This window comes from Thunnus thynnus, chromosome 2 (assembly GCF_963924715.1).
Source record: "Thunnus thynnus chromosome 2, fThuThy2.1, whole genome shotgun sequence".
Classification (NCBI taxonomy): domain Eukaryota; kingdom Metazoa; phylum Chordata; class Actinopteri; order Scombriformes; family Scombridae; genus Thunnus; species Thunnus thynnus.
Window position 1 is genome coordinate 36,329,634 of NC_089518.1, and position 14,575 is coordinate 36,344,208.

Sequence of the window (14,575 nt, forward strand, 5' to 3'; positions counted from 1 at the left end):
GAGCTGAGTTTGTGCACAAGAGAAGAAACGAAGACTGTTGACGATGAATATTTTCTTTAATCCCTCCAGACATGTTTTAAGATGCATAAAAACACTGTTTTGAATATTAATTTGTGCTTGATTTGTTTGTTTTTTATTACCAAAAGGTTCACTTACCTTATTAAAAATTCTGTAAGTCACATCTCCTTCTTCTCTCTCACTGAAAAACCCAGAATCTATAAATATGCAAAAAGGTTTTCCTGCTGGACACCAGATGTCTCCTCCTTCACTGTAAAGTTCATTCTCAGTGTTTGTGCAACTGGAGGCTTCAAGTTTCTACATCACACTTGTGTAAGTTGTGAATGCTGGATCATGATTGGCTCCAAACTAGTTGTGATGTAACAGATCCTGCTCTTAATACACGTGTTAAACTGAGATTTAAGGTGAACTCAGAGAAACTTTTTACTTCAGCAGATGAATGTGAAAACAAACTCTGCACATTCATCATTCTGCACAGAGAAGAAGAACAAACATCCAACTGAAGGAACAAGAAGAAAAAACACATTTTTCAGTGGAGGGTTTCTGACAGGTTCGTCCACACAGTTTTAAAAGCATTAGAACTGTGCTGCAGGTCTCTCTGCTCTAAAAAAAACACACATATTCATCATGTTTGATCCAATTAAATCTAAATTTCTGGTTGCAGAAGTTTTTCCTAAATGCAAAATAGAACTACAGCACAAAATATCTCAATAACAACAACAGTTTGGTTTTTTCATACATTGTAAAAACAGTATGACGTTGTGTTCTTTTAATTTGTGGCTCTGAAAAGTAACTGAAGAAGATAATCAAAGGGAGACGTCTTCACTCAGGGTGAAAACATGAATTCTTCCAAGATAGAAGTTTAATATTTACAGCAGATATTATATCAAAATTATTTCTATTCTTTTAATTTCTCTAAAACTGAATGTTGTGCTATGAAGACTGTACTTTATGTTATTAGAATAGAAAGAACTGAAGTCTTAAATATGAAGACTCATTCATTCATTCTTACAAGGTTTGCTATCTGCAGGTTTTAGCATCACAAACTCAACACTGAATACATCTTTTATAAGGATTTTGACAAATAATTGTCAAAGAAAGTGTCAAAATCAGGATATTTTTTGACCAAACAGGGTTTATAGAACTTAACATGGACAGAAAAAGAAACACAAAACAAAGTGTGCTGCTAAACCTGCTCCTGATGTAGCAGCGCTATTTCAGGGAATCAACCTTTTTATAACTTTTATGGACCTTTTTATGGACCTACAGATGTTTTGTAAAACAACAGTAGCAACTGATTTATGGGCTGTGAGTGAGTCACCTTATATGTCGAATTCTCCTTTTACTCTCCTGGATTCTTCTGAACAACATTAACTCAGAAACCAAACTCAGAACAAATACTTTATTCAGTACAGTGAATATATACAATGTGAAACAGGTCATTCTTCCTCCTTCTCTGCTGGTTTTGGTAAAACGTCTTCGCTCTTGAACCAAAGAGCTTCACTGGTTTGACTGGCGATGATCGCTCGCTCGATGAAAGGGCCTGAAGGAAGGAAAAGAGTCATCATTAACATCCAGATATAAAACATTTAGGTGACATCTTCACACTTCAATCATCCACAAACCGACGGCAGTAAATATTCGTTATGTGCAGGCTTGTTTTTGATCTGGTGAGGAGGAAGGTGTGAGGTGAGAAGCTGGATGTGGATAAAAACATCTTACTTAACACAGTTAAAGAACAGTTTGTGAGACTAGAAGAAATGGAATAAAAACAGAATGTATAGAACTTGGTTTTGGAAATAATTGTGAACTGAGCTACAATTTTTTGATGGTTATTGATCACTGCTGATTAAACTATTATCTTTTTTGATTAATGGTTCAGCCTGTAAAATGTCACAAATAATAACAAAACACAAGTTATCAGAGCCTTTAGTTTTCTTTAAAGTCTGATCAGCAGCCCAAAAAAAAACCCCCAAACTGCTCATTTCATAAAAACGACAAACACTCAAATCTTTACATTCATGCACATTTCCTTAATAACACACTGAACAGCGGTTTTAATTAAGCGAGAATTATCTTCATTATAATTGTTTATTCGGCTGTTTCAGAGCTTTATATTGAAAATGTGTTTATGATATTTTGCTCCCCTCATGTATGTTAATGGGGTGGACAAAATGTTAGGAACATTTTTCAATATAATTAACTCCACTACACCACCGCCACCCCTAACGACCTCAATAATAATAAACATAAAGTAGAATTATCACCTTTCTGACAACAAAAACTGAACATGTATAAACTTCATAAATGTAGAATTTATGGTATAACTGTTGTATTGGATTACATTAGATTGCACAGGTGTTCCTAATAAAGTGCTCATGAGTGTATACATATACACGTACATGTCGGTACTTGTATGCTCATGTTTGTTTATTATTTTGTTCCATCTATTTATTCATTTATTTTTCTATTCTTATGTTATTTAAAATCAAAAATGACAAATAAACAAAGACAGAAAGTTACTTGTAGTTTTTCTGTAGCAGCGTCCACTTTTAATATCTGATATTTGGTCATTATAATCCTGGTAAACCTGAGTAAATACACCCAGGGACCAGTTCAATTGAAACATGACTATAAAAATATGTTATGAGAAGTTATTTAGGACATAAAACAACAAGTCTCCCTGGATAACACAGCAGAAAATAAAAAAAACAAAGAGTCTAAAAACTTTTACATATCAGACTGAGCATCTGTTTGCATGAGATTATGTTTAACAGCTCATTTGAAAATATGCAAGAACTCAAATTCCCTGCAGTCTTTTATTTCTCTCACGTATTTACTTTTAACTTAGTTATGAATTAGTTATTTCAGCATCTTTTTCCCCTGTTGTCTCCCCTTTATTTCTGCATTCAGGTCTTTATCAGCATATGGTCGGTGCTTTTGTCATGAATAATTCCCATAAACCCCTTTGGGGTTTCAATCCTTCACCCACACGTTGCGTTTTCCGCTCAGTTTTAAGCGTTTATCTGTGCAGTTTCTTCCCACGCTGCAGCCATTAGCTTCTGTCCAAATGACTCTTTAAGATGCGTTAATGGAAATGAAGAAAAACCTTCTCAGCTCTTCACGCCGGTTAATTCGAGTTAACAGTAAGTATTCCAGATCTTCACATCATCTGATCCCTGACTTCTGGGCGCAGAGGTAATTAAATTCTGCTCAGAGTCCCTTGTGCGCCTCTTGTCGGGGAGGTGAACCGCTGCGTAATGTTTGCTGGCACAAACTCTCAGAGGGCTCTCTCTCCGCTGAATCACCCAGTTGGCTCGGCACGGCTCGGCTCAGCTCAACGTGCCGCCTTCATCACCGAATGCTGAAAATTACAGAGCCGGAACGAGGCGCCGAGTGAGACGTTTCACTCAGTTACTGTATCTGCAGTGCGTTAACCCGCAGGAATCATCCGCGCTGAAACGACACTTGACACAAAGTATCTGCTGTGAGTGCAATCACACACCTACTGCTGGCTGTGAAAAACTTCAATTATCTATCTGCAAAGAAAGTTTTGTTCTCGGTTTGTTTGTTTGGTAATTAGTATAACTAGTATGACATCAACCTGAACCATTTGTAAATCAAAGTGGGTGGAAAGTTAAGCACAGAAGCCAAGAAACAAGTGATTAGTTTTTTTGGTGTGGATCCAGTAGTTTCAATGGATATCTTAACATGAACAGATGGACATTTTTCATATTTTCTCATAGCACTTAAAAAAAACATGAAAAATGTATTCTGTGATTGCTTATACCTGCATATTTACTTTCAGATTAAACATTCCTGCTGGAGTCATTTATGTTTGTTGTTGACGTATGTCTCCCTCTAAACATCAGAGACTCTTCCTCCACTTTCAAGTAAAACTGCTTATAATCTCTAACAAACAGTCTTCTCCTCCCTTTTAATACGTTCACTTTACTCATGGATGTTATTTCTTTTTGTTTTGTTGTTTCCTTTGTAAAGTGCCTCTGAGTATCTTGAATATATGAGTTTGATGTATTATTATTATTATGATGTCAAAGCACCAACAGGCCTGAGAATAAAAGGAGGTGTTTCTGGCCAGTAACTGATCCAGTAATAGTTTCGCTTTGATTTTACGTGACAGAAAATCATTTTATTTCATATTGGCTTTTATTTTGAGTTTCACTTCATCTATGTTAGTTTCTAAGCCGTCGTCATCGAACCATCAACACCAAGAGAAGCAAGATCAGGCTCATTCAACAGTGAGTAAAAACAAACAGCTATAATTATTCATTATTGATATTAATCAAATAACAGTTATGGATGTTGTAGCCTCGGTGGAGGAGTAAACTTCCTGTGTGTTTTCTGGCTTTAGATCTTTTATTTTGATTATATTTAGGTTCTGATGGTCGAATTAAAATGGAACCAGAGCATGTAGATAAAAGTCCAGCAGTGTAAGCAAAGACAAGAATCACTCACTCATTCATTCATTCATTCATTCACTGTTGGCCGCTGCTGTTTATGTCACATGGAAAAGCTTAACCAGCACTTTTTTCTGATGCATATAAGCTCAACTTTGTGCTTCTTTGGAAATGAAAAACAGAACCAGTATTAGAGCTCACAGTTGCCAGTGGATGAGATCATGCACCAGATTTTTACTTTGCTTCTGGAAGCAATTTGCCAAAAAAAATTGGCAAAATTAACATTTTTTCCAAACCTGGATGCACATCAAGTAACTGGACCTGAGTGACCTTTTTTCAAAGCTCCAGTACAGTTGCTTTGCTCTGGTCTGAACCAGTGGATAATTTGGTGAACTTGTTAAGTTTTCCACTTAGTTTGGTTTCTTTTCACATAAAACAAAATTAAAGCGATCCAAAAAGCCACCTAAGACGTGTCTGGGACGAGAACCGGTAAAATAGTCCAATCTGCCTGAATGTCAAGACGGCAAAATACACCTTGAAGTTGGCTCAGATCGAGATTACATTCCTGCTACAAACAAACCAATCCACATTTCGATCATGACCAGACCGAGACCACTTCCTCTGAAGGGTCTGTGTGTGGTTATTTTGGTCTGAGTATGATTGCTGGGTTTAAATCTGCCCACATGAATCACACCAAGGAGCAAAACCAGCACCCTGCACCCTCACAGTAATGAAATTAAAAGAGTGCATGTAATGCGAGAAAACACGTGTCACTGATGAACGAGAAGAGAATAACATATGAGGCCAACGTGATACTGGACGATGTTTCATGTAGTTCTGTTTGCACTGACGCGTACGTAAATCCTGCACTGATCTTGTTTTCTGGAAACTGCTGCAGTTAGTTGAGAGGAGGAAGTCTAAAAGATGATCCCAGACTGATGAACCCGGTGTGAAAATGGTCTTCAACAGTTCAGAGGTGTCGTAAGACTTGATGAGAGCTGAACATCTAACAAGAAAAACATTCTTCAGTGGTCTGCAGAGGAGACGAATGCTGTTTTGGTAATAAGGTCATCGAGAGAGAGAGAGAGAGAGAGAGAGAGAGAGAGAGAGAGAGAGAGAGAGAGAGAGAGAGAGGGAGAGAGAGAGAGAGAGAGAGAGGTTGATACGAGAAGCTTCAGGTCACAAAGGGCCGCTGATTTTAAAGCGTCTTCAGTCAGTGTTTCTGAAAGCTCTGCAGATTACTCCAGAACGGCGGAGGCGTTAATGTTAACGACATTTTATTTAGCGAAGCTCAGAATCAATTAGTTTTTTAGATCATTTAAGCGCCACAGTCTAACGAGGTTCCATTAGCTGATGATTACGCTCTGCATCTTATTGCCACAACTTACAGTGAAGTAAATGTACAGAGAAGATCAGAGATGAAGAAGCTGCTCGCTCTGCTTTAGTTCACATCAGCGCTGGAGGAGCAGCGACTGCCTGCAGGACTGAGGTTGTTTTCATTCAGTGTTTGAAGGACAAAAGGAAAAGAGACAAGAGACGAGAGCTAGAACAGCCTGTTTCAGACAGAGGCTGAACTGAAGGGCAAGATTATGATGATAATCATGCAAAGATATTCCAGTAGAGCCCCAGAATAGAAATACAGACCTGGAAATATGCAAATTATTACACTGTTGCTGATTTATTCTCTGTCAATTGACTAATCGGTTAATTGTTTCAGCTCAAAATCATTTAATTCATTCTTATCGGGCACATTTAGATAAGAGCATGTGTTGTTTTTTCAGTCAAACGTTTTGGTCCGCTCCACTGTGTGCAGAATGTTAAAACCCTCCACATCTGGACCGACATGAAGCCCTCTTCTGTCCACTGATCCAGTCTGAATGTGGTCGAGTCACCACAGGAAAGGAGACTGTTCTGCCTTCTCTCTCATTTTAGAGAAAAGAACAATTAAAGACTGAAGAGATGCATCAGTTAACCGAAAAAAAAAATCACCTGCGCTGACAGCACTGTTAACTGAACCAGTGAGGGAGATTAAAACCAGCAAGCAGACAAAAGCTGGCACAATTAAAAAGCTCAACAATAAGATATTCTATACTGAAGAACTGCTGAGACAGTTAAAGAAGGTATTTTGGAGTTTAAGAGGAGCTTAAAGTGTGATCAGATATTTTGTTTTGTGGTCAAACTTGTGGTGATTTGTGGTGAACGTACCCGTGTTAGCCGGCCGATGGGAGCAAACATCCATCAGGATAGTCTTCAGGTTGGCGAAGATGTGTTCCTTTGAGAAGTCGAGCTGTAGTGAGAAAAAAAAAAACAAACAGCATGAAATAAAACCTTACTACTGTAACACTAAAAATGTATTTCACATGATAGAATTTAGTTGTTTAATCTGAAGTTTCTCTAGATTTTGCTGTTTGTGTAAATACACTGAAGTCATGATACGTTTCCTTCAAATCAAAGTCATGATGTTGCATTTTCAACGTGGGAACTTAAATACACAATAAACAATGTTTGACTGTTATTAGTCCTGAAAACTGCATCTTATTTTTCCTTTTCAATATGATTTATTGTTTTCTGCATTTCATCATTATACAATGCAATTAATCGATTAGTTGCCAAATATTTTCATAATCGATTCAACGTTTTGAGATTCCAGCTTCTTCAATGTGAGTATTTTCTGCTTTTTTTAAGACTTCTATGAGAGTACATTGAATATCTTTGGATTGTGACAAAAGACGACATTTGAAGACGTCGTCTTGGGTTTTGGGGAACAACATCTTTCAACATTTTCTGACATTTTACAGACCAAACAACTAATTGATTTATCAACAGATTAATCAATAATGGAAATGATGGTTAGTTGCAGCCCTAAACAGATTAGATAAAAAATATACTGAAATGAAATAGAAACAGACTGAAATCATCTCCAGCTGCAGATATTTGCGATTTAAAATTAGTTTTATGATCTTTGGCTATGGCTGGGTCCTGATACTGGTCCTGATACTAGTACTGATACTGGTACCTTGACTTTGATATATTTTTCTGGATACCAATTTTATAAAATCCATTTAAACAAAAAGAAAATTACATTACATCACAAATCTTTAGTTTTATAACAACGCAAGTCCACAGCTAACATTAGTCGAGTCTCACGAGACGCTGTTGTAAGCCGCTCACTGCCGAACCACCGCTGTTTTGATGTCAAACAATCATTCATCATCTTCAATATTTTAATACAGCTTCATCTTGTCTTGGTTCCATGTTTTGGTCAAACTTCCTGTTACTGATGAAACCGCTGTAGATGCTGTTGTTGTCTCCGCCACTGCTGTTTATGTTGAGAAGCTAAGCTAGCTCCTGTTACGTATCGAAATTTTGTTACAAATGACAACTTTTTTTGTTGATACTCGACAATATCGAAGCAATTCAGTCGGTGCCATAAAAGAATCAAACTTTGGCTTGTCAAAATGTTCTGGTGGATTCAAGAAGTTTATCATCATGTGCACAGTAAACAGCGCTGGTGTCGGGAGGGCGAAGCAAAGACGTCTGCCAAGGTGGGCGCCATCTTGAGATGCCTGGGTTACCGCTGGCAACACCGTGGAGGACGCACAAGTGACATAAAAGATGCTCATGTTGATTGAACCTCAACACACTCAGCTGTTCTCAGCATCTTTATCAAGGTGCAAAGATTTGATGTGACAGCTTCTTGTTGGAAATATAAACTCATACTCAGACATAGATGCTCTAATAATCACACTTCAGCTGCGGCTCTGGTACTGGTTTGTTATGACGTACCGTGGCGATCTGGGTCCTGACGTAGCAGTCGTTCTCCACCAGGTACTCGTGACCCGTCTTAAACAACTCCAGCATCTTGGGAATGTTGACGCCGACTGAGCCTGAGTGTCGACAGAGAAATGAAAGCATAGATTATAAATCCGCAGCGGCTTCGACAGTCCGTCCAGCGACTCTGCTCTGACTCTTCAGCTCACCTCTCTTGCTCTTGGGAAACTTCTTCCTCAGTTTGTTTTTCAGTGGTGTGAGATTAGGCAGCATATCAGGCGCTGCTACGTAGAAGTCTGCTGAAATCTCATCGTCTAGGATCTGGAATAAAATCAGACCGGATTAAATTAGGATGACTCAAAACATGCAGAAGGTAATATGGCTGCAACTAGCGACTACTTATCATCAATTAATCTGCTGATTATTTTCTCAATTAACTGTTTTGTCTACTGATGGCGACATCTTCTCATGTCTTGTTTTGTCTGATCAACTGTCCAAAATACAGACATGTTCACTTCAGTCATGTATGACAGAGAAAAAGCTTCAAACTTTCACATTTGACAAGCTGCAACCAGCAAATATAGTTAAAAAATGACTAAAACAAATGTTTTAAAATTGGTAATCACAAGGGAAACAGGCCTGAGCAATAAGTCTGAAAACAATATCATGACATTAATTAGAATTTATTTTTCTAACACACACACACATATATATATATATATATATATATATATATATATATATATACATATATATATATATATATATATACATATATATATATATATATATATATATATATATATATATATATATATATATATATATATATATATATATATATATATATAGAGAGAGAGAGAGAGAGAGAGAGAGAGAGAGAGAGAGAGAGAGAGAGAGAGAGAGAGAGAGAGAGAGAGAGAGAGAGAGAGAGATATGCCAAATATATACAAATCACATATAAAAGAATCACATTGATATTGTGGCCTGTTTACACGGCCAGCAGACACAGAGCAACGTGATCATCCCAGTGGAGTTTTATCCAATATTCACTCTTCTTTTAGCTCCGTTTTGGTCTCCACCACCTCTGGAGAAACATATCTGGCTCCTTAGCTGCTAAATGTTCCTCTTACTTCCCTATCTAGCATTTAACTTTGTCTGTGTGCCGTTTGGTGCTCGACAGGTTGCGTACTGTGGGGTTTTTAAAGCTGTAATCAGCCTCCTGCTGCTGCTGCTGGAAATAAGATAGATGAGAGTGTTGAGAGTAAGGCTGCGACTAAAGATTATTTTCTCAATTAATTGTTTAGACTATGAAAAAAATGGTGTTTATAATCTCTCAGTTTCAGTCTAACTGTCCAAAATGTTAAGATATTTAATGAACTGTCATATACGACAACAGGAAAAACAACAAATTGTCACATTTGAGAAGCTTGAGACATCAAATATTTGGCATTTTTGCTTAAAAAATGACTGAAACGACCAACTGATTATAAAATATTCACCAATTAATTTTCTGTCGGTCGACTACTCAACTCATCGTTGAAAGATGCTGTAAGGTGGAGGGGAACCATAGAGTCATTTAATCCATTGTTAATATAGAAATATTGATTAAAGCAGCTTTAATTTAATTTAATGAATTCCAATTTGCAATTTGCTTGGAATCATTACATATTTTTTGTAGAAAATAACATAATATAAGTTTATAATCACTGTGAAAGACAATAAGTGAGAATATTGATCTGAACTGTTGTGATGTACCTGTTGAAGCGACTCACCGGCTGTATGAGCTCTGCTCCTCCGGCGAACGCAGCTCCGTTCTCCTGGGCGATTTTAGCTTGATTAGCATCCTGCGGCGAGAGAACAGAGACGCCGTTACACATTTAAATCTGATTCGGGCGTGTCAAAGTCTGTCAGGCCGTGCCGGCGTCATTCATTACGGCGGTCGTTAACGTGCGTGTCGAAGTTACAACCCACAACCTCTGCTGCTCGACAGGGGTATTAATCAAACGCTGCTTTTTAAGTCTCTGTGACACAAACGGCCCATTTATTACAGACAAACAGGGTGACAAATAGAAAAGGTGCTTCTGCTGCGCATCTGAATCATGTTCAGACAATATTGAAACAATCCATCAACAGCATGCGGTCGATTGGCTATGAAATTAAGAGTGAGTGAGGCTGAAGGGAGGGGGGAAGAAGAAGAAGAAAAGTCTTTACCTCAGTAAAAACTAAAACTTTGTTCATCTGTGTCTTGAAGGGGTGAGGTAGGTGCACCGTGCTGACGAAGGGGTCGACTTTTCTCTGTGAGGAGAAGATAAGATTTAAATTATTACAGTTATCAGCTGCAAATAAAAGATTTGGGAGAAAACATAAGAAAAAAAGAAAAGGAACGTCCATCACAGCATAAACTTATGATAATCAAGCATTAAATTCATTCTGCTTTCTGCTTTCATTTTTCATTTCTCTTGAGTGTTTCTAATTCATTATGCACAGGAACATCAGGTCCACACAGATCTGCAGAGACAGAGAGATGAGAGTAAAAACGGAGTCTGTCTCTCGCGGACTGTGTCGGACGTCGCGGCAGCTCTTCTCGTCCTGTGATGTGGAAACAAACTCATGAGGTTTTTATTCCCTCTGTGTCACGCTGTTTTTAGCTGATTAACCTTAAAAAAAAAAACTGCTCATGTTGCAAAGCTCCACGCTGTAAATAACACTGAAGACTTACGGAGGCGAAGTTGAACAGCCGGAGCGGAAAAATAACCCAAAAAGTAAAACACTGCCAAGTCTTTTAAAATTAGACTTTAAGAGACACTTTGGCAGGTGAACAGCTGGTAATCGGGACATTGTGTTCTATTCTGATGATGGTAAAAAACGAGAAAAAAAAGCAGCTGGGGATTTCTGGGATTGACTAAAAAGTTGGCCTTTTGCCTTAAAGCCTCGGTTTGAGTTAACAATATCTGACGTCACAAACTGAAGCGTAAAAACCAAATTTTCCATCAGTTTGGTGATTGTCTGACTCTTCCTCTAGTTCCACCAGCAGGTCAAACGTTTCACTTCTCCTGCAAACTAATCCGACATCTATTAGATTGATTGGCGCCGATTTTTCTACAGATATTAACAATACCAAGAGGATAAATCCCACTGACTTTGGTGATCCCCTGAGTTTTGCTCTAGCGCCATCATGAGGTTGACATTTGTGGTTTTGAGCGAAATGTCTCAACAGCTATTGGACCTTGTTACCTTTTTCTCCAGCTTCATGTCCAGCCTCAGATCGATGTAAACGGGCTGATTGTGGGGGGTGAAGTCCAACGCCTGGAAGCTCTTGAGCAGGTCGATGGCGTCCGCTGCGTCGTACATGGTTCTGGGGTAGTACCTCATTACGTACACGTCGTCCACGGGCGCCCACGCCGTCTTGCCGTAAGGCTTGTGTCTGTCTTTGTCATCGATGACCCTCTTCTCCTTCTTCACCTCCTTCTCTGTGTCCTCTTTCTTGTCCTTCCTTAGTACCCTGACAGGAGAGAAAAACAACAAACAAACTGATTCTACTGGACAAGTCTACGGTGTAAATGTGAAAAACTGAGGGCAGGTGAAACAGAATGATTATGAAAAACATTTTCCAAAGTCATACAAATGTCTTCTTTTAAGTTCATTTTTCTTAAAAAAGCTTGTAAACTCACTTGACAGCTGCTAAACTCCTGACGGGGATATTCCTCGGTGTATTCTGTGAGACGCCTGCGTAGGCGGGACCACCGGCAGTCAGCAGCTGCCTCTGACATCCTGCTAAAACTAGAAAAGAGAAAAGAAAAAAAAAGAAGCTTATGTTTATGAAAGGAGAACAAAGACAAAGGGTACAAATGGTGACCTCTGTTTAACACAGACAGAAGCTCCTTCTCTCCTTCTGTGGGACTCAACATCAAACTGCATAACAGAGCTTGAGATGTTTAATTTTGCATGAAGGAAGTACACCAAGAAGTAAAGTTAGATTCCACCAGAGGATGCCATGCAAACTGATGAAAAGAGGTACAAAGACGCTGTAAATCTTCACAAAACTAAATCAGATTGGTGTTTCAGATGTGCTCCAAATGATCCTGGAAATAAGGAAAAACATTTGACATTAGTTTATTACCTATAGAAAGAGATCAGTTTGCATCAGGGCTGTAATCTACCAGACTAAAGCAGACTGCAGCCAGTGTTTTGGGTTATTTGCATGAAACTGGACTCATTTTTCTAATATTTGACTGCAAAAGAAAAAATCTGTCTGTTTAAATAATGTTTTATCAAGGTGTGACCGAGTTCACTGATTTGCAAGTCAAAACATGCTTCGCAGATTTGAAACTTGTGCCCCCAGTGCTGCTTTAAAGTTTTACCATCAAAAGCACTTTTTCTCCAATCTCACAGTCTCACAGTTGGGAGAATCTAAATCTTGCTGTTAACAGCATGTTATAAATCTCTGGATGCCTCCGGGAGATGTGTGCTGGGAAAAGCTGACTCACTTTTTTTAAATGTGCTTGTACATCTGTAAAAAAAAAAATAAAATAAAAAAATAATACAGCTTCACTGACTGGCTGTGCAGGTTGAGAGACAATTTAAGCAAGTCATCTTTAAATAATAAAAGAGAGGACATTGTACAGCTGGAGCTGATCCTGAGCAAACAGAGAGAATTCATATTTGTGCAAAGTTTGGGTTTAACTGCTCTGAAGATGAACTCTTTGATTATTTTATTGATCATTTCTAGTAGTATAGAGGTTATGAATACAGTAAAGTAACGTTATGGATGTCTTCTCTACAGAAAGCATGCATATTCTGCAGCCCCTCGCATCTTCCCTTTTCTTTTATTCTAACGTATTTTTAAGCAGAAACTGTGTTCAGAAATCTGACAGTTAAACGCGCCCCATCTTATCAACAAAGGTGCATACTCAAAATAACGTTATTTCGACTTTTTAATGGATTATTACCGTCAACTCTTTAAGTCGGCATACATATAATCCACCAAGAAACACTTTAAATCAACAGAAAGTAATCTTTTATAACTTGTGCTCAGTGCTCGTCACCGCCCACCACGCTGTGTTTGGTTCAAGGACGTTAAGTAACGACTAATGAATCAATCATAAAACTGGGGTTTTTATTAAACTACGAGATATCTGGTTAATTGGACTAATGCCGAATTAAACTGAGAATCCCAATAATTCAAATAAAATATTAAGTCATGCTGTGTCATGTTTGGAATTCCTCAGTAACCGAGGGAAATATAAAATTTCACATTTTTGCGATTAGCTCTCGTCGTTCACCGGTGTTAGCTAAACGAACAGCAGACAAGCTAACAGGCTGTAACGGCCGTTAAGCCCCACAAGAAAGCAGCGGGAAAGTCTAAAAGAGCTAATGTGCATCCCTCTTATTATTATTAAGTTATAATATTATTACTGACAGTAAGACAAAAGGTAAATTTCACAAAAACAACTGACCTTTCCACACGGTCCGCGTGCACGTTGCCATGTCTGGGAAATGACGCTGGTCCGTGTGGAAACAGCGACGCGTGCTAATCAGTTCCGCCTGGGACGGAAAACCAAATCTCCTTTCAAAAACTGACAATCTGCAGTTTTATTTCCTATTAGTAAATATACAAAACTTATAGAAAATTTCATAGTAACTATATAGGATTTTTAGAGTCCATTTTCATCATCGGCATACGTTTAATATACTAAACTCGCCTTATTGTAGCAAACCTTTGATATAGGGATTACGAGTCATTTCCAAAATGTAATGAGAAATTGAGAAAACTTAAATTTTAGAGATCAAGAAATTATGTTTTAACTGCACACCGATTTTTTCGGTGCCTCCCAGATATTTCTAGAACAACAACTAAACTGACACAGTGTTTAAAGAGGGATCAGTCATGTAGTTATGAGTGCTGCTTGTTGTTTAATGAAACTTTTATGGTATGTTTGTTTGTTTGTTTGTGAGTTGTTTGTGTGTTGTGCTGCTTTGAATGTACTTTGTTGTTGAGTTTCGTGTTGTAATGTATGTATATGTGTTGTTGAGTCTTGTACAGTTTCGTGTGTATTTTTCTGTTTTTTGTTCTTTATGTATTTTAAAAGCCCGTCTGAGAGGAGTAGAAAATATTGATATTTTTTAAAGGTAAACTAAAAACCCATCTGTTTAGTCTCATGTAGTGTTTTATAATTTTATGGTTTTATCATTAAATGCCTCTTTGATTTATTATCACCATTGTTATTTATTTTATTCCATTTTATTTCATTAACACTTTACTGTTTTATTATAATCTATTTATTTTGTGTAGTATTTCATAATAATATTTTCGATTGTTTCTTGCGTTATCTTCTATTATTTATCTTTTATTATCTTAACTACTC

General features: G+C 37.7%; 1 protein-coding gene across 1 annotated transcript; it reads right to left on the minus strand.

Moving 5' to 3' along the window:
- Positions 1–1,406: 1,406 nt before the first annotated feature.
- Positions 1,407–13,772, minus strand: mrpl1 (mitochondrial ribosomal protein L1). The gene is made up of 9 exons (XM_067572490.1): positions 13,667–13,772; positions 11,882–11,990; positions 11,445–11,712; positions 10,422–10,505; positions 9,983–10,054; positions 8,417–8,528; positions 8,223–8,323; positions 6,642–6,723; positions 1,407–1,561 (listed from the first exon to the last, which is right to left on the minus strand). The coding sequence occupies exons 1-9, from the start codon at positions 13,695–13,697 to the stop codon at positions 1,458–1,460; spliced, it is 963 nt and encodes a 320-aa protein (XP_067428591.1). The 5' UTR covers positions 13,698–13,772; the 3' UTR covers positions 1,407–1,457.
- Positions 13,773–14,575: the final 803 nt, after the last annotated feature.

Excerpts from the sequence above, each read along its gene's own strand:
- mrpl1 (XM_067572490.1), bottom strand. The coding sequence starts at position 13,697 with ATGGCAACGTGCACGCGGACCGTGTGGAAAG. Across the intron at positions 10,506-11,444 it reads ACATGAAGCTGGAGAAAAAG|AGAAAAGTCGACCCCTTCGT; the intron begins GTAACAAGGTCC and ends TTCTCCTCACAG. Across the intron at positions 10,055-10,421 it reads AAGTTTTAGTTTTTACTGAG|GATGCTAATCAAGCTAAAAT; the intron begins GTAAAGACTTTT and ends CTCTCGCCGCAG.